Consider the following 23,865-nt stretch of genomic DNA (forward strand, 5'->3'; position numbering starts at 1 on the left):
GGGGGAGGGATAAATCAGGAGTTTGGGATTAACAGATACAAACTACTATACAACAAGGTCCTACTGTATAGCACAGGGAACTATATTCAATATCCTGTAATAAACAGTAAAGGAAAAGAATATGAAAAATAATATGTATGTATAACTGAATCACTTTGCTATACAGCAGAAATTAACACTGCGTTGTAAATGAATTATACTTCAATAAAAAAAGAAATGATGACTTAAAAAAAGAAAAAGGACTGCAGTAGTTTGAAGCTTCAGATATCAGTATATTGCCTTAGAGAGTATTTCTGCTTCTGCCGAGTGCCTGTGGGTGATTTCGCACTCATTCGGTGTGTAGAATTAGCAAGGGCTGTCTGTTTCTGAAATAGTTGTTCCTTTGGTGTCTATATGTCCCTTATGAGACTAAACTAGTTATCTTCAACTATTTGCTCTCTTTCAGCCTAGGAGTTTTTTTCCACAACACATGATGTGCCCATTTTGAACGTTATTCGTCTGAAAGACAAATTCTTATGGAAGTACTCATTGGCAGATCAGTCACAAATAAGATAGCCTGAAGTTTACATATAATTCTCTGCTTGATAACTGTAAACTTACTCTTTCTCTTCTGCTCAAAAAGCACATCTGATAGTATATTATTACCTGAGTAACACTCTGACTGCTTCCATTATTTCAAAAAATCATTTAAAAAATTTCAAAACCTAACTCTTATATATGACATATTGTTGACCCACTTCACAAATGATCTAGTTAAAACAATGTTTTATGACATTGAGATTAACTATGAGGATGCTGATAACTGTTATTCTGTGATGTTTCTAGATCATTAATGAGGTGGATCAAGTAACTTTCCAGGTCTGAGCCAAAGAAACATGCATCAAGCAACTAGATAAGAGATTAATAATGAATCATGTGGTTCTATGCAGCCTATAAACAACATGCTAGTGGACTGATACGTAATGATCATTATTACTTCGGTAGCAAGTCCCAGCTCTTGTCTCAGTTCACTCTCAGTAGAACAAGTAAAATGACTTTGTATTATTGCCTCCCAGGAATTTCCCCAGTCCCTGTAACAGGGAGAGTCAGTATTACTTGACTGTTTCTCCAGTTAGGTGACAATCTTCAAGTCTCATCTTGCCTTTTCCTTTTTTTCTCTTTTTGACAATACAAAACTAAATGACATTTGAATTATAAAGTAGCTACATTTCATAACACCTGAATAATGTGGATTTGATGTTCTTTGGGTTGGAGGAGAATGAAAGAGATAATTCTTTGTTTGAGGTTGGGCAGGAGAAAACAGATCTGAGTAGAGTAACATAGTCAATAACTTTATAAATTGAAGGATGGCATGAGGGCCTTGGGTGTCTGATAAGAGAAAGGGCATCAAAAGATTGAACAAATTTAACTATTACAAAGCTACAGTTTCGACCACAGCTACTTGTCTTTCTATTCTTCCTAAACGTCAGGTAGAAAGAGTTGCCTCAGAGGGGCTTCAGGAAACTTAAAGATGACCACACCCTTTTTCTATGGAAGGCTTTCTTGAGGGAAAGAAAGAATTAATAAATTTGTTTTCCCCCTCCTCTGAGCCTGAAGAATGTGAGGCTGTGGGACAAGTTAGGGATTTATGGGGTAACTGTTGTGTCAGGAGCAGCAGCATTTCATCCTCATTGGGATTTGATTATTTGTTAATCCCTAAATCAGGTCCTTTTCCAACAGAATGACTCCAAGCAGAGCATACTTTACAGTATGCTTTACTTTACAGAGGACACTGAATGTTTCCACTTTTCTCTACATATATTTATAAGTTTAAAAAATCTGCATTGTTGGGAACAATAAAAGTTTATAAAAAATTAAAATTTAGCAGAGATTAATTAATACAATATTTGCTCTATTGTTTTCATCATTGTTATACTGTTGAAGTTGAGATGAACTCAGCTTGCTCTATAATTATTTATTCATTTCACCAGGTCTTTGGCACTTACATCTCTATGTTTTCTTCTGTCTTTGCAGGGCTGGCTCTGAGTGTTTAGGTCTGAAAAGAAAAAAGGTGTAGTGGATGAATAGAAAAGGAAATAAATATTAAAATAAATTAAGAATGGACTTTATAATGAGCCATAAAGTTAGGAGTGTGGTTAACTTAACCCTCTCTACTTGAGGTCCACTAAAAAAAATTTTTTTAACAGAAGAAAAAGGAAAGGTCATCTAAGACTGAGCCCTGAGGCACTTCCTCATCTTCAAGTGAGGAGCTAGCAAAGAATAGCATGAAGGACTAGCTAATTAGATAAGGGAAGAGGGGGACATTCAATACTGCAAAGATCAGGAAAGAGATATTTCCAAATGGAAGGAGTGTCAATTGCATCACTGCTGCTGAAAATATCGGACACTGTCCATTGGATTTGCAACTTGATGGTCATCGGTGAACTTGACAAAAGTAGTATCAGTGGAGTGATGTGAACTGAAGGCAGTCTCTAGTAAACTGAGGAGAGAATGAGAGGCGAAGTGTAGATGGTGAGCAAATATGCCCTAGAAATGGAGAGGTAGTTGAAGTGGGATGCAAGTTGAGGCAGTTTTGTTTGGTTTTGCTTTTAAACATGGGAGATAATACAGCAAGTTTATAGTATTAGTTTATGGCAATGGTCCAATAAAGAGAAATAAACTGATGATGTAGGAAGAAGAGTGGAAAATTAAAGGTGCAATGTCCTTGATGGGGTGTGGAATCCAGCACATTAGTAGATTTTTTTTTCTTTATTTTTCTTAGGGAATGGAGAGAGAGTTGCTTAGTTTTTTATTTATTTATTTATTTTTGGTTGTTAATTTTAGTGTTTTTCAAAGTTACTGTACATCCACATAGTTTTAAAAATCAGAAAATTCTACAAGATAGCCAACATAAACAGTCATCATCCTCTTTATCTCTCTGCCATTTGTCCTTGCACAGAACCATCACTTCCAACTCCAGGGTATATATATCCATATCTCTAAATAGCATGCAATATTATGACTTTTTGGTTGTTCTAGTTTGTGGTTTTAGGTATTAAATCATGACTTCCTATCATTGAAGATGAAGATTAATGTTTTTCTCCACCTTTTCTTTTCTCCCAGCACCTATACTCTTTCCATTTCTCTATTTCTCTATCAGTATTGTTACATCAAAAGTTTGGTTAGATTGATATTTAACATTTAATTTATTGTAACTATGGCCTGTCAAATTTAATAATGATTATGTTTACTTTCCTGAAAAATACAACTATTTTTATTTCTCAATTTAAAAATGGTATTTTTTTTCTTTGCTGAATTTTCAAGGACATCATAAATTCAATCTCCAAACTCTCCCTCAGTTATCTAAATCTCTTAAGAATACATTCAAGGGTTTTAGATATTTTATATTCTTGAAGAAATAGCTCCTGGATGCTCTAATTTGCTTCAATCTGGGATGGTTGCTCTCTGTGTTAAGTGCAAGCTGTCACATCCTCATCTAGGGAATTTTAAATATCTATCAGATGTGTTGGAGACTCTACTTCTTGAAGCCCATGCCTTCCCCTTTCTTGGTTTACTCCCTACTTTTGGTGAAGCCCTTTCTCCAAGGATTTTCTGAAAAAGAGTAAATGGTAAGTAAGTTTTTTGAGACCTTGTCTATGTGAAAATATTTTTATTCCATCCTCACATTTGATTTAGCTAGGTATAGAATATTAAGTTGGAAATGATTTTCCTTCAACAATTTGAAGACATCAGTCAGCTATTCTCTAATTTCCAATGTTGCTCTTGAGAAGTCATGAAGATTCCTAATCCTTTGATCATGACTTATTTTTCTCTCCAGAAGCTCTTCTCTCTGCTCCCAGTGCTGTTACATTTATTGGTGACATGAGGGATTCTGGCCTGTGTTCCCCATTGTTCTGGCACTAGTGGACTTTGTTAAACTAATTAAACAAGGCGACCATTAGACCTAAGTGGCTCTAATGCTTCTGTGGCCTATATAAGCAAACCAAAACCTAAGCCTGTAAGTGCTTCAAGGTTAAGAACATGAAACCTAAGAATAACCAATCACAAACAGCCAACTGGCTTTAAGCTATAGCTAATCAGATAATTTCCTTTGCTTCTGCACTTTCTCTATGTAAGTCTTTGTCCTGGCTTCTACCGGCAGATTGCTCCTAACCACTTCTGGTTTGATGCTGCCCTGTTACAATCGAGTTTTCCTCAAATAAACTCTTAAAATTTTTAACCTGCCTCCATTTCTCTTTTAACAGCTTTACTCTGAAAAGTCATTTCTGCTAGTTCTAAAATATTTTCTTGAATTTGTTTAATAGTTTCTTCCTCTTTGTTTTCCAACATTATTCAGATGTTGGACATACTGAACTGTTCCTCTAATTAACTTGTCTCTCACATTTTCCTTCTCTTTGAATATTTGCTCTACTTTCTGTGGACTTTTACAGCCATATATTCTAACCTTTCTATTAAATTTTTTCTAAGAAATACCCTAATAATCTCCCAGGCTGGGAGGTGTCTTAAATTAGAATCTTCAGAGTTTTTATTTATTATACATTATTATATATAGTCCTATATTATTATTATAGGATAATGAGAATATTTTAACTGATAAGCATAGAAACTTACTATAAATTCTGTCAACAAGGTGTTTAGATTTAGAACAAAGGAAAGAGAAGAACACTGCATTGTTCATTTGGCCTTCATGGCAGGACATCAAGTTCCATAACTTGAACAGAAAGCAAAGTCAAAGAGAAACACAAACAAACCATGCAAATATCAACAAGAATGAAGCAGGTCAATATTGTCATCAGACAAAGTTCAAGGTAAAAAAAGAAAAAAAGAATTATAAAACCATGCACACAAATCTCTAAGCAAAATAAAAACATATTTTGCATAGATAAAAGCTTGCATCCTAAAATGAAGATGTATAGTGTCAACTATTAATTTAAAGGCACTTACATTACATTTTCATTATTAAGTAACAAAAATAAATTAAGTCAATGTTTCCCAAATTTCAATCATTTGTATAGCACCTTCACAATATACTTAAAGTTTTGTTTCAACTTATGTACATTTTATTTATATAAAAATGTAACATCATACTGCTGCTGGAGAGGGGAAATCGGGTTCATTGATAAATAGAAGGGAAACATACAAATAAATTCTAAATTGTAGCTGAATTCTTCACCTGTGGATGAACTTTAGCCAAAGGCTTTCCCTCTCTTTTTACAAGAGATATTAGCAAGTGTTGGAGAAGTGTAAAATAAACATTTGCACATACACCTAAAAGACTCTTTCTTACTAAATAGAGATCGAAAATGGGATAATGGCCAGTGTTACTTAATGTTGCATTCCTGGGTCATGTACAGGTAGCAATATTGGTTTATATCACACCCTTGCAGAAACTCTGAACTAGACTTAAGTCAGGAAGTTGTGGCAAAAATAAGGAAATACAAAATAAACCAAAAGAAAATAGGAAGAAATTAATAATCAGAAAAGCACTTTCAAAATAACAGGGAAAAAAAGGAGTTGATATATATTGAGCCATTATTTGATCTCTAGAAAATACAAATTGTCATGGGAAATGTGAAATGAAGTGGGCCCCTTCCCTGACAAACTCCTTGTAATGGCTACCTTTTCTCTACTTTTAGAAGTAGGCTCACCAGAAGTCACAGGAAATTAATAAGGTGAGAAAGATGGGTCCAAGAGGGCTAGAGCAACTAGTTGCAACTTTTTAAAAATTAATTTTAGAAGTTCTATAAAGCCAGTGTGCAATATCCCCAGAAATTAAGAGGAACAGCAAACAAGGTAGAGCTGGCTCATTGGGCTTAGTGACACAGTGTGCCAACCCAGTAAAAGGCAACCAAATACCCCTGGGATAAATTGTAAACAGGGTTCCAGTGAGCAGGAAGCTACACATATGACTCCTTATATAAAGAATAAATGTAAATTGGTCTTGCTCTTCCTGAAGTAGGCAGAGACTTTGAATGGAAATGAAAATGAAGAATAAATGTAAAGTACTCCTCTCTTAGTAACACAGTACAACTATAACCGCATTAGCAACCTTAAGTCTAGCGTGAAATTAAACCTAAGCAAGTCCCTTGAGAGTGGCAGTCAAAGTCAGCTGAAATTCTGAAAATGGGGCATAATGCTATGAATGTTGAACAAAAGATTTAATTTATAATCTAAGTATTATACCATTTAATATTTCTGTTGCAGAAAGCTAAGAAAGAATATTGAAGAAAAGAACAAGAGCTTAAAAATGTGGGAAGAGAGGGTTTCTAAAGGCTTCTGGGAAAGTTCTTTCTCATTTTTTGGGGATTTTTTCTGGAGAGACCCTCTTTCACTGAAAGTTATTACATGCAGATTCAAGGTTTGGAATTGCTGTAGCCATCTTGTCAAAATCTGAAGATGAAGCCTACACAAAGAAAAGGGCAGAATGAAGATAACATAAGAGAAATAAAACTACAACAATGAGATCACAGTCTGGAAACTGTTCTATCTGTGGATTTGTAACCAAGCAGGACACTATGTGACCTTCCTGGGACAGAACCGCTACCAATGTCCTCCACCTGCCTCTTGTTTTAGAAAAGCTTTAGTGTCCCAGGCTCCCCTGAGTTGCAAAAGTCTGGCTCAAAAATTAATGATTGAAAGAATGTGAACATGTAGTAACAAAAAATAGCAGTTGAGCCAGGAGAACTGGTAACAATTTGAACAATAAATCAGGCATATAGCAGAATATTTAGTTCTTCTCTGAAGGATATAGATAGCAGTATCTGATGCACATTCCTGAGTTGTTTTACAGATACTAAAACCACCACCAGATGGAAGAAGCTAATGGCATGATGACCATGAGCATGTAGCTCCCACAAATGCTGGAGCCTGAGGATTGATAATGTTAATCCCTGTGACACCACCCTGTTACCTCACCATCAATCAATCAGAGAATTGTGCATGAGCTGATCATGCACAATTCTCTGTGACTCCTCTCCCTCATCTCCCCTTTAAAACCCCCTCCCTGAAACCCATCAGGGAGTTCAGGGGTTTTGAGCATTAGCTGCCCATACTCCTTGCTTGCTTGGTGCCTGCAATAAATGCTGCACTTCCCTTCACCACAACCCGTTGTCAGTAGATTGGCTTTACTGTGCACAGGCAAGCAGACCCAAGTCCAGTTGGGTAACAGTTTTAGTTATGTGAGTCCATCTGGGCTGGATATCCAAGATGGCTCACTCACATGGCTGAGAATTGATGCTGGGTGCCAGCTGTGAGCTCAGCTAAGCTGTTGACTAGAATGCCTGCTTGTGGCCTCTCCAGCACAACTGTCTTAGGGCAGTCAAACTTTTTACATGGTGGCTGACTTAGCACAAGGTAAATGTCTCAAAAGACTCAAGGGGAAGTAGCACAGCCTTTTCTGACCTATCTTCAGCAGCACTCAGATTCTATTGGTTATCAGTGAGTCATAAGACCAGCCTAAATTAAAGGGGAAGATACTATTTAGACTCACCTGTGAAAAAGTCACACTGTAGAAAAGCAGATGGGATGCGAGATATTGCTGTTGGAAAATAAATTTTGCCACACCCATTTATTTATTTTTTAAAATTATTTTTAATCATTCTGCAGTGTCAGGCTCCATTTCCTGAGAAATATTAATAATGATACAAAAAACAAATCCCACTACGTGCCTGCAAAATAATTAAGATTGTGGGCTAGTTGTATGATACTGGGCATCAATCTTCTCTTCTATAAACAGGAATAATAATAGGACCTTCCTCATAGGGTTGTTCTCAGTGTTAAAAGAATACATATAAGTGCTAGAAAATTTTCTAGATCATAACACGTATCAATAGGTGATTGTTAAAAGGGATTAAAATAGCCCATTTATAAAACATCTGTCAGTTAACATTTTAAGTTAAAATGTATGGTGGAAACAGAAGATACACACAAAATAAAATGAAACAGAATTATCTAAAATAAAATGAGAAACATATATCAAGCAAATAATAACCACTATAAAACTGGCATAGAGGGCTTCCCTGGTGGCGCAGTGGTTAAGAATCTGCCCGCCAGTGCAGGGGACATGGGTTCGAGCCCTGGTCTGGGAAGATCCCACATGCCGCGGAGCAACTAAGCCCGTGAGCCACAACTACTGAGCCTGCGCGTCTGGAGCCTGTGCTCCGCAACGGGAGAGGCCACGACAGTGAGAGGCCCGCACACCGCGATGAAGAGTGGCCCCCGCTCGCCGCAACTGGAGAAAGCCCTCGCACAGAAACGAAGACCCAACACAGCCAAAAATAAATAAATAAATTAATTAATTAAAAAAAAAAAAACTGGCATAGAAAACAATATTTAAAAGAATTTAAAATAACAAGTAACAGAAATAAAGAGTGATGCTATCCAATGAAGAGACACTAACTATAAAGAAATCATTGGAGCATTGTGTATAACAGCAAAAAATTACCCTTCATTAAAAACTGTATGAATAAAAAGTTTTACATTCAAAGAAATACTGTTAAGTTAAAAGATTATTAAGAAAATGTCATAAATAAAATGTGCTAAATTCATGTGATGGAATACTATTAAGTAAAAAAAATCATGGCTAGATGTTAAAAACAGAATTAAGTTATAGAACAGTAAAACTGTAAATTTTTAAAAACCGTTGTTTGCATACCAATATGCAAACCAAAAAGTACACTGGTGAATATTATATCAAAATAATGACAGTTTCTGGGAAGATGGGGAAGAAAATGCCACTCCATTATTAGTAATTTATTTTATTTTACAAAGGGTATGAAGCAAATATATCAAAATGTTAGCATTTCCTAGTAAAGTGCTTGTTTCTGTAGTTTTCTGTCAAACCGATGACAACGCTAACAATACTACCTTCACACTAAACCTTGGTGTGCTGTCTTCTTGTTTACTGTTGTCTGTTTTTTAATGGTGGAAAGCATAAACATATGGGATGGATGGTTCATTGTTTTCTAAAACCATTCCACTATCTTTTTTTTTTTTTTTTTTTAGAAATTCACGTTCTTTTATTTATTTATTTATTTATTTATGACTGTGTTGAGTCTTCGTTTCTGTGCCAGGGCTTTCTCTAGTTGCGGCAAGTGGGGACCACTCTTCATCGCGGTGCGCGGGCCTCTCACCATCGCGGCCTCTCTTGTTGCGGAGCACAGGCTCCAGACGCGCAGGCTCAGTAATTGTGGCTCACGGGCCCAGTTGTTCCGTGGCATGTGGGATCTTCCCAGACCAGGGCTCGAACCCGTGTCCCCTGCATTGGCAGGCAGACTCTCAACCACTGCGCCACCAGGGAAGCCCCATTCCACTATCTTTTACTCTGAATTTCTTTTATTCTGACCTTCTAACTTCTAAATAAATCTTGGTTTGTTTGACAGAGGGAGGAGATACTGAGATACAAAGAGGTGAGGGGGGTGGTTCTGGAATGTTTAGATGGTAGTTCAACTATTATGCTCTTTCATTTAAATTTTCAAATTTTAAATATATACGAGTCAAGTTCATAAGCCACAAAATAACAGTGTTACCAAGAGGTTTGACAGAGACTAACTCTAAGAAGCTTGGCTCTGCAGGTCCTGGACTTTTGACTTCTGGACATCAGCCAATGGTTCTCTTTCTTGATTAACTGTCATCTCGTTCCAAGCAGTTCAAAGAAGAAAACGAGACGAAAAATTGTGGTTCCTATGCAATTTTATATCCGTTCCTGCTTTCCTATCATCATCTATAAAAACAACATGCCTTTAACCTGAAAACATACGTTATCAATGCAAAAGACTTGGAGAACCTGAATGCAAAAAATTAAAATTCCGAAATCACCTATGATTATGGACATCTTCCCCATTACACTTAAAAATAGAGTTCTTAGAGTACCTACTAAGAAGAGAAAGGAAACTGTACAGACCTCAAAACAAGTTAAACGAACTGAGTAGTGTTGGCTTTGTTTTTTTTTTTTTTAACACGAGGTCATCTTTGTCCACCTCACAATTCCATAATTGCAACTTTCCCTTGTCATTTCTTTTTTTTTTTTTTTAATTAATAGCTACTTTATTTATTTATTTATTTATTTATTTATTTTTGGCTGTGTTGGGTCTTCGTTTCTGTGCGAGGGCTTTCTCTAGTTGTGGCAAGCGGGGGCCACTCTTCATCGCGGTGCGCGGGTCTTTCACTATCGCGGCCCCTCCCGTTGCGGGGCACAGGCTCCAGACGCGCAGGCTCAGCAGCTGTGGATTACGGGCCCAGTTGCTCCGTGGCATGTGGGATCTTCCCAGACCAGGACTCGAACCCGTGTCCCCTGCATTAGCAGGCAGACTCTCAACCACTGCGCCACCAGGGAAGCCCCGACTTTTTATGGATAATTATGATTTCATTCTCTATACTTTGTTTTCTAACATTTCTGTACGGAAGAGGTAATCTGGAACAGATGAAAAAAGAGCAAATAGAACATGTAATGTTTACATGGTAGATAAATAAGTAAATTCTCCTCTCTAGGCTACGCCAACAACCAAATACTGACTCATTAGCTAATACCTCTGTTAGGCACAGTAACACAGTAAAACCAAGCCAAACCAAATAAACACTGGTTCAAGGACTCCACGAACTCCCGTTCCCATCATTCCTTTCCCACCAGTTTCCCAGGAATCCCAGGGCTCTACAGTGAGGAAGTTAAGCCCGCCCCTCACGCTTCACTGGCCATTGGCCACTGGTCCCGCCCCACAAGCTCGGCTTTGAGGCCGTTGATTGGATATGAATGAGGACGGTGGAAGGGACGGGTTCTGACAGCCGGTGCGGAGGCGTGGCCATAGCCCCCGGAAGTTCTACCCGGGCAGCCGCGCTATGGATCGCTCGCTGCGGCTCCTCGCGCGTTCGCGTTTCCTCTCGCGCGCTCCAGCTTCCCACCCCAGCCCTGGCCCCGGCCCGGCTGGCACGGCAGTCCTCCTGCTTCGGCCTCCGAACGTCGTTCGAATGGTGAGCTCGTGCCGCCCAACCGCCCTGGCCGCCCCGCGGTGACCTTCAGGCCTCCCGCCTGCCGGCCCTAAGGTCCCGATACTGGGCTGCGTGTTGGAACTTCGCTGCCGGGCCGGGGCACCTCTTCCGCCGGGGGAGCGCCCGGGAGGGGCGGCAGCTGTTGGCCAGGACCCTGCCGGGCCTCCCCGACCCCGCCCCAGCCGCGCTCACTGCTTCGCCCCTGCCCGCGGCGGCTGCCCTCGGAACGGTGCTGGGGTGGACGGTGTGAAGAGGGGCCGGCGCCGGGATGAGATGGTGTCCGGAGGGGGCTGCTCCGCCCCTGCCTTTGGTGGGCCCAGCTGGATCCAGCCCCTCCGAGCTAGCTTCTGGGGTCACAGCTGTGCAGGGAACTGCTCTTAGGCCTCCAGGCGGGATTGAAAGTTGTGAACCTAAGAGATTTTACTTTTCATGAAATTGGCCATTTAGTTTGTTAGGCTGGTTTTCCCCGCTTAACTTTTGTATGAACCCTGAAATGTGAAACAGGGGCAGAGTGTCCTGAAGTACGTTGGAGGAAATTGCATGGACCATAACATAACTACAGCTGAATCAGCACTTTTTATTGAGAAAGACCTGCAAGGAGCTTAAAGGTCCAATTTCAGGTTATGATACCCTGACTTACATGAGCCCTTTTGCTCTTTAGAGTGTCACCTTCGGTAATTTGGGCTTCAACAAGCATAAAATACGTATGCTCACATGTGTATCATCAGGAAAAGTTTGAGAAATAAATGCTAGTTTAGGAAGACTTACAATTCTGCACTGTTCACTGCTGTGTAATATGAGCTTTCATTCAGAGAGATGTGATTTCAGACCCTTGTCTGCTACTCAGAGTTGGGATTTGGAGCAGGTAATATTTGTCCTCAGTGTCTGCCGGTAAAATGAAAATAATTACAAATACTCAGCAAGATTGCCCCTGTGAAAGTACTTAGAGTTTGGGATATGGTGAGTGCTTATTAAATGCATGCTTCCATCTAAGGTATTTCAAAGGCCCAAGACATTTTTCTGGGCTATAAACTGTAAGGTAATTTGATGACATCACTTTACTTGAAACGGCGAAATCAGGGGTGCTTTATATTTCTGCAACTCCCTGCTTGAATAATTTTAGTCCACTTTAGAGCCTTTTAAAAATTTGTTTTTCACTTATTTAGTGTTTTGTAAAAGGGAATAGAAGGCTGGAGAACTGACTCTATCCCGCTGTCAATGTCAATAAAATAGCATTGCCTTGCTTTTAATGTTGTAACGTTAGCTAACATTAGATGAGGATAGATTTTTTTTTTTTTATAATCCTAAATACATCTTTTGCCCTCTAATCTTCTCAACTCCAAAATCTGAGTTGATTTTATTAAAAGTTTTTCTCGTTGCTAGTGTTAAGGAATAAACTATATTCAATATCCTGTGACAAACCATAATGTAGAAGAATATGAAAAAGAATATATATGTATAACTAAGTCTCTTTGCTGTATAGAAGAAATTAACACAATATTGTAAATCAACTATACTTTAATAAAATTTTTTTTAAAAAACAAAGAAATTCACATAACCCTAAATGCCCTAAGTTACCTTTTATCTCAATTAAGAACACAAAGAAGTTCATCCAACAGGAAGATTACATTGAATGCTCCCTGTGTGTAAAACAGTCACTATGGGCACAGAGTTTACAGACTACTGAGGCATATTAAATAAGCAAAGAAGTCATGCACAGTTAATAACACTGTGATACCGAGGAGAAAAAGTACAGTGAGCGTGAGAATATGTAATGGAGACCTGCTATGATACTGCCTTGGTAGCATGGTGGACAAGGAAGTCCTACATTTTTTTAAAGTTTATTTTATGATCTTCAGGATGGCTGTAAAGTCTGGAAACATAGATAATATTCTGTGTTACAGTGCAATATCAATAAACCATTTATTACGTAGTTGTCAATATTTCAAGACTTGGTGGTCACCCTGTATTTTAAGAACAGAAAGACTTTTTAAGAAGTCTTTTTAAAGAAACTGAAAGCCCAAACACAATGAAGTCAAGTTTTGGATTTTTATCTCTTGAGATAGTCTTTTTGCCTAGGAAATGATTTGGATTTTCTTGAACACTGACATATTCTTTTAAACCACCTTAGGATAAGAATCTGAAAGGCATTTTATATTTTCTTTAGGAGATACCATGGTTTAGTTAATGGTTATCTTACACATGCGTGGGGATATACTATAGGCCTGAGACCTATATTTTTTTGGCTGGCCTTTCTGATTTAGACTGGCATGCAAATTTGGAGACAACCTCATCAATTCCTGAGGTTACTGGAGTTAGTGGTTGGTAATAGCACTTGGTATTTCTAGGGCCAAATAGCAATCATACTGCGGTGAACACTGGACACATTATTCATTCATGCTTCTCCAGGAGGGGAAGTGATTGTGAATAAACATTCATCTCCCAGGGCATCTGGAAATTGCACATTTGTGCCTGCCCCATGCCTAGCTGGTTAAACTCTTTATACTTCTCCCAGAAATTCTGCTCTCCGAATTACGGGATATAAAGACATGGTTTTCAAAGAAATTAGTTTTTTGTAACAATGTATTATATTATATGAATTTAAAACTTATATTTAATAGATACCATCATGACCTCATTTTTCATCAGAAGCACTGGTAATTTTCTCATTAATTTAGGTGAGCAGCCCTCCTCTTCTTCCCCAAGCCGCTGGGAAGAGGTGACATACTTTATAATGTGGGAAGGTTTTGAAAATCATACACATGTTTTTCAGACTTCAGGTGGACTCATTAGTGGGTGGAGAAATCAATGTAGTGGGCAGTTAACAGCATTGTTTTTTTTGGTTTTTGGTTTTTTGACAGAATAGCATAGAATAGAAAATAGGCGTACAGGACAGATTTTTTCACGGAATTTTTGTTTCAGGCTTGTGTGCATATACATGTGTGTTTATGTACAAAATAAAGGTTTTTTCTTCTGTAGGTCATTGGGAAGAACATTTGAAGAGATTTGGCAGTTACCTGTTTCATTGTTCCTCTATCTGTGTATATGTGCTTGTCTAACAGACACCAACCCTGCATAGGCATTGCCTCCTCTGACAGAGCCTGGAGCCTTTCAGAGTATTTTACATTATTGCTTCAGTTTCTGATCTGCAGATTTGTGCAACTTATATATTTCCTGGGTTAAATAAAGGGAGAATTTTCTGGTTTTCTGGAATACTTCATTAGCTAGCTAAGCTGCTACAATGTTTGTTGTTGGAAATTTGGGATGTTTATTTTTATTACTGTAAGGACAGGAAGTATATTTTTTGAAGTGTTTACTGAGATTGTGATTTCAGCCACAATTGACATCTGCCGTCTTTTAATGGTCAGTGTCAAGATCTAGAATTTGATGTAGGCTGTTGTTTCTTGAGTTAGAATTTTAATTTTTCTAAAGTTTAAGCTGAAGAACATAGGTAAAATTTATTCATTTAAATCTTTCCAGGTTGCTATGAGTTTTATCATAGCAACCTGTTATTTAGGTGACAACATTATTCCTGTTTTATGATGAAAATTTAATAATTTTGAACACAAAAAATGATGTTGTAAATTTAAGGACTTGAACTTGATTTCACAAATGACTGATGGAAACCAGTCTCCTTTCTTTGGAGCCAGTAACTATTTGCTGTCTTATAACAAGGTGATGGAGAGGAAGAAGAACCTAGCTCGTGTGTCCAGTGCCACTGTTGTCATTGCTAATGTTATTGCACCAAAGTATATTTTAACATACAAGGATATTTACTTAAGCTATTTAAAACAAAGATCATTATGCAAAATTTTTTTTTGTGCATTTGAGATATAAAACCCCAACTGCAAGTTGGCATACAGTGGTGTCAGTGTAAGCACACTCTATTAGAGAAAAATCTAACTGTACATCTTGAGATCCTACAGGGTAGTGGTTGTTGTGGGCCAATCTGGAGTTACTTCCTCCTTTTCTTGGTTTATGGAAGTGATAAAAAGGGGAATCCAAACAGCTTTTAGAATCCAAAAGTCCAGGGTTTGAGTGTTTCAGGCCCTCCCTCTTGCTATCTGGGTGATCTGCTGAGATTATTTAATCTTGTGTAGCCTCAGTGTCTCCTTCTTTAACGTGGGGATGATGATAGTAAAATCTCCTAGGGTGGTTGTGAAATTCAGATAAGGTGATGCCTAAAAAGTGTTTGCTACATAGCACAGTAAATGATTATTTTTATTGGCTTCTCCTTATTGGCTTAGACCAGTCCTCTGCAGACTTTTTTTTCCCCATTTTTATTGAAATATAATTGACATACAGCACTGTATAAGCTTAGGGTGTACAGCATAATGATTTGACTCACGTACGTCATGAAATGATTGACAGAATAAGTTTAGTAAATATGCATGATATCATATAGAGAATTAAAGAAATAGAAAAAATTTTTTCTTTGTGATGAGAACTCTTAGGATTTACTCTTTTAACAACTTTCATATATAACATACAGCAGTGATAATTATATTTATAATGTCGTACATTACATCCCTAGTACTTATTTATCTTGTAACTGGGAGTTTGTAACTCTTGACTGCCTTCATCCAATTCCGCCTACCCCCACCTTCTGCTTCTGGTAACCACAAATCTGATCTCTTTTTCTATGAGTTTGTTTGCTTATTTGTTTGTTTTTGAAGTATAATTGACCTACAACACTATGTTGATTCCTGTTAAACAACATAGTGATTTTTTAAAGTTATTTATTTATTTTATTGAAGTATAGTTGATGTACAATATTATATAAATTACAGGTGTACAGTATAGTGACTCACAATTTTTTAAGGTTATGCTCTATTTGTAGTTATTATAAAATATTGGCTATGTTCCCTGTTTTGTAAAATATATCCTTGTACCTTATTTTACACATAATCGTTTGTACCTCTTAATTCCCTACCCCTGTATTGCCCCTTCCCTCTCCCCACTGGTAACTACTAGTTTGTTCTCTATATCTGTGAGTCTCCTTCTTTTCTTTTTTTTTATATTTACTAGTTTGTTGTATTTTTTAGATTCCACATATAAGTGATATTTCTCTTTCTCTGTCTGATTTATTTCACTTAGCATAATACCCTCCAAGTCCATCCATGGTGTTGTAAATGGCAAAATTTCATTCTTTTTTATGGCTGAGTAGTTTTCCATCGTGTATATATACCATATCTTTATCCATTCATCTGTTGATGGACACTAAGGCTGCTTCTGTATCTTGGCAATTGTAAATAATACTGCTATGAACATTGGTGTGCATGTATCTTTTTGAATTAGTGTTTTTGTTTTTTTCAGGTTTGTACCCAGGAGTGGTATTGCTGGGTAATATGGTAGTTCTATTTTTAGTTTTTTGAGAAACCTCTTTTCCACAGTGGCTGCACCAATTTACATTCCGACCAGCAGTACATGAGGGTTCCCTTTTCTCCTCATCTTCACCAAAACTTGTTATTTGTTGTCTTTTTGATAATAGCCATTCTCACCGGTGTGAGATGATAACTCTTGGTGGTTTGGATTTGCATTTCTCTGTTGATTAGTGATGTTGAGATCTTTTCATGTGCCTGTTGGCCATCTGTATGTCTCCCTGGAAAATGTCTATCTGGGTCCTCTATCCATTTTTTTAATTGGGTTGTTTGTTCTTTTGATGTTGAGTTGTGTGAGTTCTTTCTATATTTTGGATATTAACCCCTTATCAGATATATTGTTTGCAAATATATTCTTCCATTCAGTAGATGGCCTTTTTGTTTTGTTGATAGTTTCCTTCACTGTGCAAAAGCTTTTAGTTTGATGTAGTCCCGCTTGTTTATTTTTGCTTTTGTGTCTTTTGTTTCCCTTGCCCAAGGAGTCATATACTAAAAAATTTTACCAAGATCTATGTCAAAGAACTTATTGCCTATGTTTTCTTCTGGAAGTTTTATGTAAGTTTCAGGTATTACATTTAAGTCTTTAATCCATTTTTTAATTTATTTTTGTGCATGGTGTGAGAGAGTAGTCCAGTTGGATTTTTTGCATGTAGCTGTCCAGTTTTTCCAACACCATTTATTGAAGAGGCTGTCTTTTCCCCATTGTATATTTTGCCTCCTTTGTCATGGATTAATTGCCCATATAAGTGTGGGTTCATTTCTGATCTCTATTCTGTTTCATTGATCTATATGTCTGTTTTTGTGCCAGTACCATACTGTTTTGATTACTATAGCTTTGTAGTATAGTCTGAAATCAGGGCGCATGATACCCCCAGCTTTGGTCTTCTTTGTCAAGACTGTTTCAGCTGTTCAGGGTCTGTTGTGTTTCCATACGAATTTTAAAATTATTTTTCTAGTTCTGTGGAAAATGCCATTGGTATTTAGATGGGGATTGCATTGAATCTGTAGATTGCCTTGGGTAGTATGGGCATTTTAAAATTATTAATTCTCCCAATCCACGTCTGTATCATCTTCAGTTTCTTTCATCAGCATCTTATAGTTTTTTGAGTACACATCTTTAACCTCCTTAGATTTATTCCTAGGTATTTTACTCTTTCTTTATGAGATTGTAAATGGGATTGTTTCCTTTATTTCTCTTTCTAGTAGATCATTGTTAGTGTATAGAAATGCAGCAGATTTCTGTATATTAATTTTGTATCCTGCAACTTTACCAAATTCATTGATGAGCTCTAATAATATTTTGGTGGTGTCTTTAGATATTTTATGTATAGTATCATGTCCTCTGCAAACAGTGACAGTTTTACTTCTTCCTTTCCTACTTGGATTCCTTTTCTTTTTCTTGTCTGATTGCTGTGGCTAGGACTTCCAGTACTATCTGATTAAATGTGGTGACAGTGGACATCCTTGTCTAGTTCCTGATCTTAGAGGAAATGCTTTCAGCTTTTCACTGTTGAGTATAATGTTAGCTGTGGGTTTGTGATATATGGCCTTTATTATGTTGAGGTATGTTCACTCTATACCCACTTTGTTGAGAATTTTTTCTTAAATGGGTATTGAATTTTGTCAGAAGCTTTTTCTGTATCTGTCGAAATGACTCTATGATTTTTATTTTTCAGTTTGTTAATGTGGTTGATTAACCACATCAATGTGTTCAACAAATCACATTGATTGATTTGTGGATATTGAACCATCCTTGTATCCCTGGAATAAATCCTACTTGATCATGGTGTATGGTCCTTTTAATGTGTTGTTGAACTTGGTTTGCTACTATTTTGTCAAGGATTTTTGCATCTGTGTTCATGAGAGAGATTGGCCTGTAATTTTCTTTTTTTGTGCTGTCTTTGTCTGGTTTTGGTGTCAGGGCGTTGCTGGCCTTGTAGAACGAGTTCAAAAGCGTTCCTTCCTCTGCAGTTTTTTGTAATGGTTTGAGGAGGATAGTTGCTACTCTTCTCTAAATGTTTGGTAGAATTTTTCCTGTGAAGCCAATTGGTCTTGGATTTTCGTTTGTTATTGTTGTTGTTAAGTACTGATTTAATTTCATTACCGGTAATTGATCTGTTCATATTTTCTGTTTTTTCCTGGTTCAGTCTTGGGAGATTGTACATTTTAAGGAATTTGTCCATTTCTTAATGGCCATTTTATTGATATATAATTGTTGGTAGTAATCTCTCATGTTTCTTTGTATTTCTGTGGTGTCAGTTGTAACTTCCTTTTCATTTCTGATTTTATTGATTTGAGCCCTCTCTTTTTTCTTTGAGTCTGGCTAAAGGTTTATCAATTTTCTTTATCTTTTCAAAGCACCAGTTCTTAGTTTCATTTATCTTTCATAATTTTTTGTCTCTATTTTATTTACTTCTGCTCTGATCTTTATGATTTCTTTCCATCTGTTGACTTTTAGGTTTTGTTCTTTTTCAGGTTGCTTTAGGTGTAAGGTTAGGTTGATTTTTGATTTTTCTTGTTTCCTGAGGTAGGTGTGTATTGCTATAAACTTCCCTCTTAGAACTGCTTTTCCTATGTCCCATAAATTTTGCATCGTTGTGTTTTCATTTTCATTTGTCTCTAGGTATTCTTTTATTTCATTAATGATCCATTGGTTATTCAGCAGCATATTGTTTATCCTTCATGTGTTTGTGTTTTTTGCAACTTTTTTTCTTGTCATTGATTTCTAGACTCATGGCATTGTGGTCAGAAAAGATGCTTGATATGATATCCATTTTCTTATATTTACTAAGACTTGTTTTGTGGCCTAGCTTGTGATCTGTCCTGGAGAATGTTCCATGTGCACTTGAAAAGAATGTGTATTCTGCTGCTTTTGGATGGAATGTTCTATATAGAGCTATTAAGTCCATTGGTCTAATGTGTCATTTAAGGCCAGTGTTTCCCTGTTAATTTTTTGTCTGGATGATCTGTCCATTGATGTAAGTAGAGTGTTAAAATCCCCTACTATTATTGTGTACCTGTTATTTTCTCCCTTTGTGTTTGTTAATATTTGCTTTATATGTGTAGGTGATCCTGTGTTGGGTACATACATATTTACAATTGTTATATCTGCTTAGATTTATGCCATGATCATTATGTAATAGCCTTCTTTGTTTGTTGTTGCAGTCTTTGTTATAAAATCTGTTTTGTCTAATGTAAGTATTACTACCATGGCTTTCTTTTCATTTCCATTTGCATAGAATACCTTTTTTCATCCTGTCACTTTTAGTCTGTGTGTGTCTCAGGATCCGAAGTGAGTCTCTTGTAGGCAGTATATATATGAGTGTTGTTTTCATAACCATGCAGCCACTCTATATCTTTTGATTGGAGCATTTAGGCCATTTACATTTAAAGTAATTCTTGATAGATATGTACTTATTGCCATTTTGTCCTTTGTTTTGGGGTTGTTTTTGTAGTTCTTTTTTGTTCCTTTTTTCTTACCTTGCTCTCTTTTGTTTTTTGATGACTGTCTTTAATATTACATTTGGATTCCTTTCTCTTTTTTGTGTATCGATTATTGATTTTGGTTTGTGGTTACCATGTGGTTTATATCTTGCAATGTGTGTGTGTGTGTGTGATTATTTTCAGCTCCTGATCTTTTAAGTGCAAAAGCACTTTAAGAACCCTGCATTTTTATCTCCCCCCACCCCCACTTTTTCTGTTTCTGACGTTATATTTTACATCTTTTTGTCTTGTGTGCCCCTTAACTTCTTACTGTGGATATAGACAATTTTACTGGTTTTGTGTTTCAGCCTTCCTACTAGCTTTGTACATGACTGATTTACTACCTTTACTATATTTAGCCTTACCAATGAGATTTTTTTTTCATAATTCTCATACATCTAGTTGTGGCCTTTTTCGCTTAGAGAAACCCATTTAAAGGTGGTTTGGTAGTGCTGAACTCTTAGCTTTTTCTTGTCTGTAAAACTGTTGATCAGTCCATTTAAATCGTAATGAAAGCCTTGCCTGTTGGAGTCTTCTGGTTTAGGTTTCTCCCTTTCATCACTTTAAATATATCATGCACTCCTTTCAGGCCTGCAGAGTTTCTGCTGAAAAGTCAGCTGAAATCCTTATGTTAAATACAATTACCTTGTACTTAACTTGTTGCTTTTCCCTTGCTGCTTTTAATATTCTCTCTTTATCTTTAATTTTTGCCATTAATTAAAGTGTGTCTTGGTGTGGTCCTCTTTGGGTTGATCGTGTTTGGAACTGTCTGTGCTTCCCAGACCTGGATGTCTGTTCCCTTTCCCAGGTTAGGGACATTTTCAGCTATTATGTCTTCAAATATGTTCTCTGCCCCTTTCTCTCTGTCTTCTCCTTCTATGGCTCCTATAATGTGAATGCCAGTACGCTTGATGTTGTCTCTGAGGTCTCTCAAACTGTCCATGTTTCTTTTCATCCTTTTTTCTGTTCAATTTCAGTAATTTCCACTATTCTTTCAGCCCACTGAACTGTTCCTCTCTATCATCTAATCTACTGTTGATTCCTTCTAGTGTACTTTTTATTTCAGTTGTTGTATTCTTTAGCTGTCTTTGGTTGTTGGCTCGGGAGGTCTTAAGGCAGCTGGCCTGCTGGTGGGTGGAGCTGTGTCCCTGTGCTAATAAGCTGTATTCCAAAATAGTGCTTTCAAGAACTAATGTCCTTGTGGTAGAACAAGCTCCCATTAGTGGCTGCCCCCAGTGTCTAAGTTCCCAGTGTGAGCTCCAGTTGCCTCCTCCCTCTCCGGGAGGCTCTCCAAGATCAGCAGGTAATCTGACCCAGGTTCCTTTCAAATTACTGCTTCTTCCCTGGGTCCCAGAGTGTGTGAAATTTTGTGTGCACCCTTTAAGAGTGGAGTTTCTATTTCCCACAGCCCTCTGGCCAAAAATGAGCCCTGCTAGCCTCCAAAGCGAAACTTTCAAGGGGCTCTTCTTCACCGTGCTGGCGAGCCTGACATGGGGCCTGGACCCCTCGCTTCTTGGGGAGAACCTCAGCAATTGTAATAATCCTCCAGTTTGTGGGTCACCCCTCCTCGGGTGGGGGGATGGTAATAGGTTTTGACTTTGTTGTGTCTTCTTCCCTCCTACCTATTTTACCATGGTTCCTTTATATCCTTAGTTGTATAAGTTCTTTTCTGCTAATTTTCCAGCCTTACTCATCAATCATTGCTCTGTAAATGATTATAGTTTTGGTGTGCCCATGTGAGGAGATGAGCTCAGAGTCTTCCTACTCTGTCATGTTGGCCACTCCCCTCCTCTGCAGACTTTTAGGCATAGAAAAAAAATGTACCTCATTGGTTATATACCTATATTTCTAACTAGGTACAAGGATATTTTTCTTTTCGTGTAATCTAAAAGGCTTTACAATATATAAAGGGTTTTTTAAATCTTTCTAGTCCCAGGGGATAACTACAAAATTAATTTTTTTCTTATTCAGAGGACTATTTACTAAAATAAGATTACTTGGCTGGGTGTTTTGAAATCTTTTGAATCATATCACCATGTTTATTTTATAATTATTGCAAGATGAACATTAATTAAAGTTCTGAGTATCTCTCTGATACTCTTAATCTCTTTAAAGCATCATATGTAAACTCCAGATGTGTATTTTTTTTTTAATTAGTGTAAGTTGATGTACTTAGTAGAGTCCTTGGTTCTCCATAAAAGGGATTTGGGGTCATGGGTTCTTATCCTGGGGAGTGGATTGGTTTCAAGATATAAACTCCTTAAAATCATATGTAAGATTTTACATATATGTATTTATGTTCATTCTTCTAGAGAGAAGATCCATAGTTTTCCTCATATTCTCAAAAGGTTCCAGCACCCTAAAAAGGTTAAGAACTGATCTAGCCCATGTCCCCTTGTCTGTACATTTACTGTAACTTTAGATGAGAAAAGGTGACTTGCTGAAGGTGACACAGCTACCGGATGGTGGGCTGTCTCATTGCAAAGCCTGGACTGTTTTGTATGGCACTAAGCTATCTCTCATGCATAATATTTGTAGACCACAGTTGAGCTTTGTTTAAATATATAATACTTTCAAATTTTAAAGTATCATTCTTAGGTCATTTTCCAAAGTTCCTAGTAAAATAAGCATTAACCTAAGTACATCAAAGCTTGACCAATAATAGGCATACTCCTGAATTGGAAAAGATTATTATTTTTATTTATCATTTGCATAGTGTATGAATTCTACAATCTGTCTTTAACACGTGTATTAATAAATTTGTGACAAAAATTTCTCAAGAAAAAAGCTGGAAGTGGGGGGAGTAGAATGAGAATCAAAATGGAATTTTTTTGTCTTTTTGGTACTTATTAAGGTTTCTTTACCTGTACATGATGTATCGTTTATATGATGTTATTGTTCTTGATACTTGGTTTCTTTTCAAGCTATAACAGTGTCTTGTCTTTATCTTTAGGCAAGCCAAAATTCTTTTCGGATAGAATATGATACCTTTGGTGAACTCAAGGTCCCAAATGATAAGTATTATGGCGCCCAGACTGTGAGATCGACAATGAACTTTAAGATTGGAGGGGTGACAGAACGCATGCCAGTAAGTGGCTTTTGTGGAAATGTTGGCTTATTTTGGATGAACTAGGCATTATTCAGTGAGTCACCTTACCTTATAAATAAGTATTTTACAGAGTTAAAATGTAAGTTATTAGAGAACTGGCTTTGTGAATAATAAGATGTTTCTCTCTCAGTAAGGTGTCAAAGAACTTTTTGAAGTTTAGTGTACTAATATCTTGAGCTATGACTTTGAGTATTTTGGATTTTTGATAGAACTAAGTGATTTGTCTTTCATTCTTGTTTGGATTTTTCGTATTTTTACTAGAATTTTGCAGTTTGTAAGCATTTTTAATTTTGATACTTAATTTTTTAACTGATTTTTTTAAATGATTTAAAAGAAAACCGATTTTTCTTTAATATTATACTTCATCTATCTTGGCTTCAGTTTGTAGAAAAGTATACGCAAATTCATAAAAATGTTTGACTATCTGTCATGATGTCTGGCATATAATAGGTAATATATAAGTATTTGTTCATTGCTACATGAATGATTTAATGATTAGAAAAGTTTCTACCATATTTCATTAAATCCTTAGATTAGAACTGATCCTCAGTGAGAACTGATATGTACTACTAAGAAAGAAAAAGTCTGCCAATTAAAGTTGTGACATGTCATTGATTGTAAGATGCATCTTGATTTCAGGGATGTTAGTGTGAAAAGAATTGATAGAATATATTACATATCCTACTGGAGCCCAACTAGGGTATGAAAAATAGTCAGTGTAGGAATGCAGGATAGGCTAGTAAGCCTAGAAGTAGCCAGGCTTCATCTGGTGAGATACTGTTTAACATTTATCTTCTAAATATACTTTTTATCTTACAATAATTTTAACTTCCGTATTTTAGCTCATTACTAAGGCTTCAGGACTGAATCTTGACAGGTTCATACAATTTCCCAAGAGGCAGCTGAATC

The 23,865-nt window shown here is 37.0% G+C and overlaps 1 protein-coding gene across 1 annotated transcript in view; it reads left to right on the top strand.

The window, feature by feature from the left end:
* Positions 1 to 10,789: 10,789 nt before the first annotated feature.
* FH (fumarate hydratase) overlaps positions 10,790 to 23,865 on the top strand; it is a 41,027-nt gene continuing 27,951 nt past the window's right edge. Inside the window, exons 1-2 of the mRNA XM_082470526.1 lie at positions 10,790 to 10,965; positions 22,801 to 22,935. Coding sequence (XP_082326652.1) covers positions 10,834 to 10,965; positions 22,801 to 22,935 — 267 coding nt within the window. The 5' untranslated portion in view covers positions 10,790 to 10,833. The remainder of the gene's footprint in view (positions 10,966 to 22,800; positions 22,936 to 23,865) is intronic.

The sequence above is a fragment of the Balaenoptera physalus genome (assembly GCF_965194825.1).
Source record: "Balaenoptera physalus genome assembly, chromosome: 1".
Lineage (NCBI taxonomy): Eukaryota > Metazoa > Chordata > Mammalia > Artiodactyla > Balaenopteridae > Balaenoptera > Balaenoptera physalus.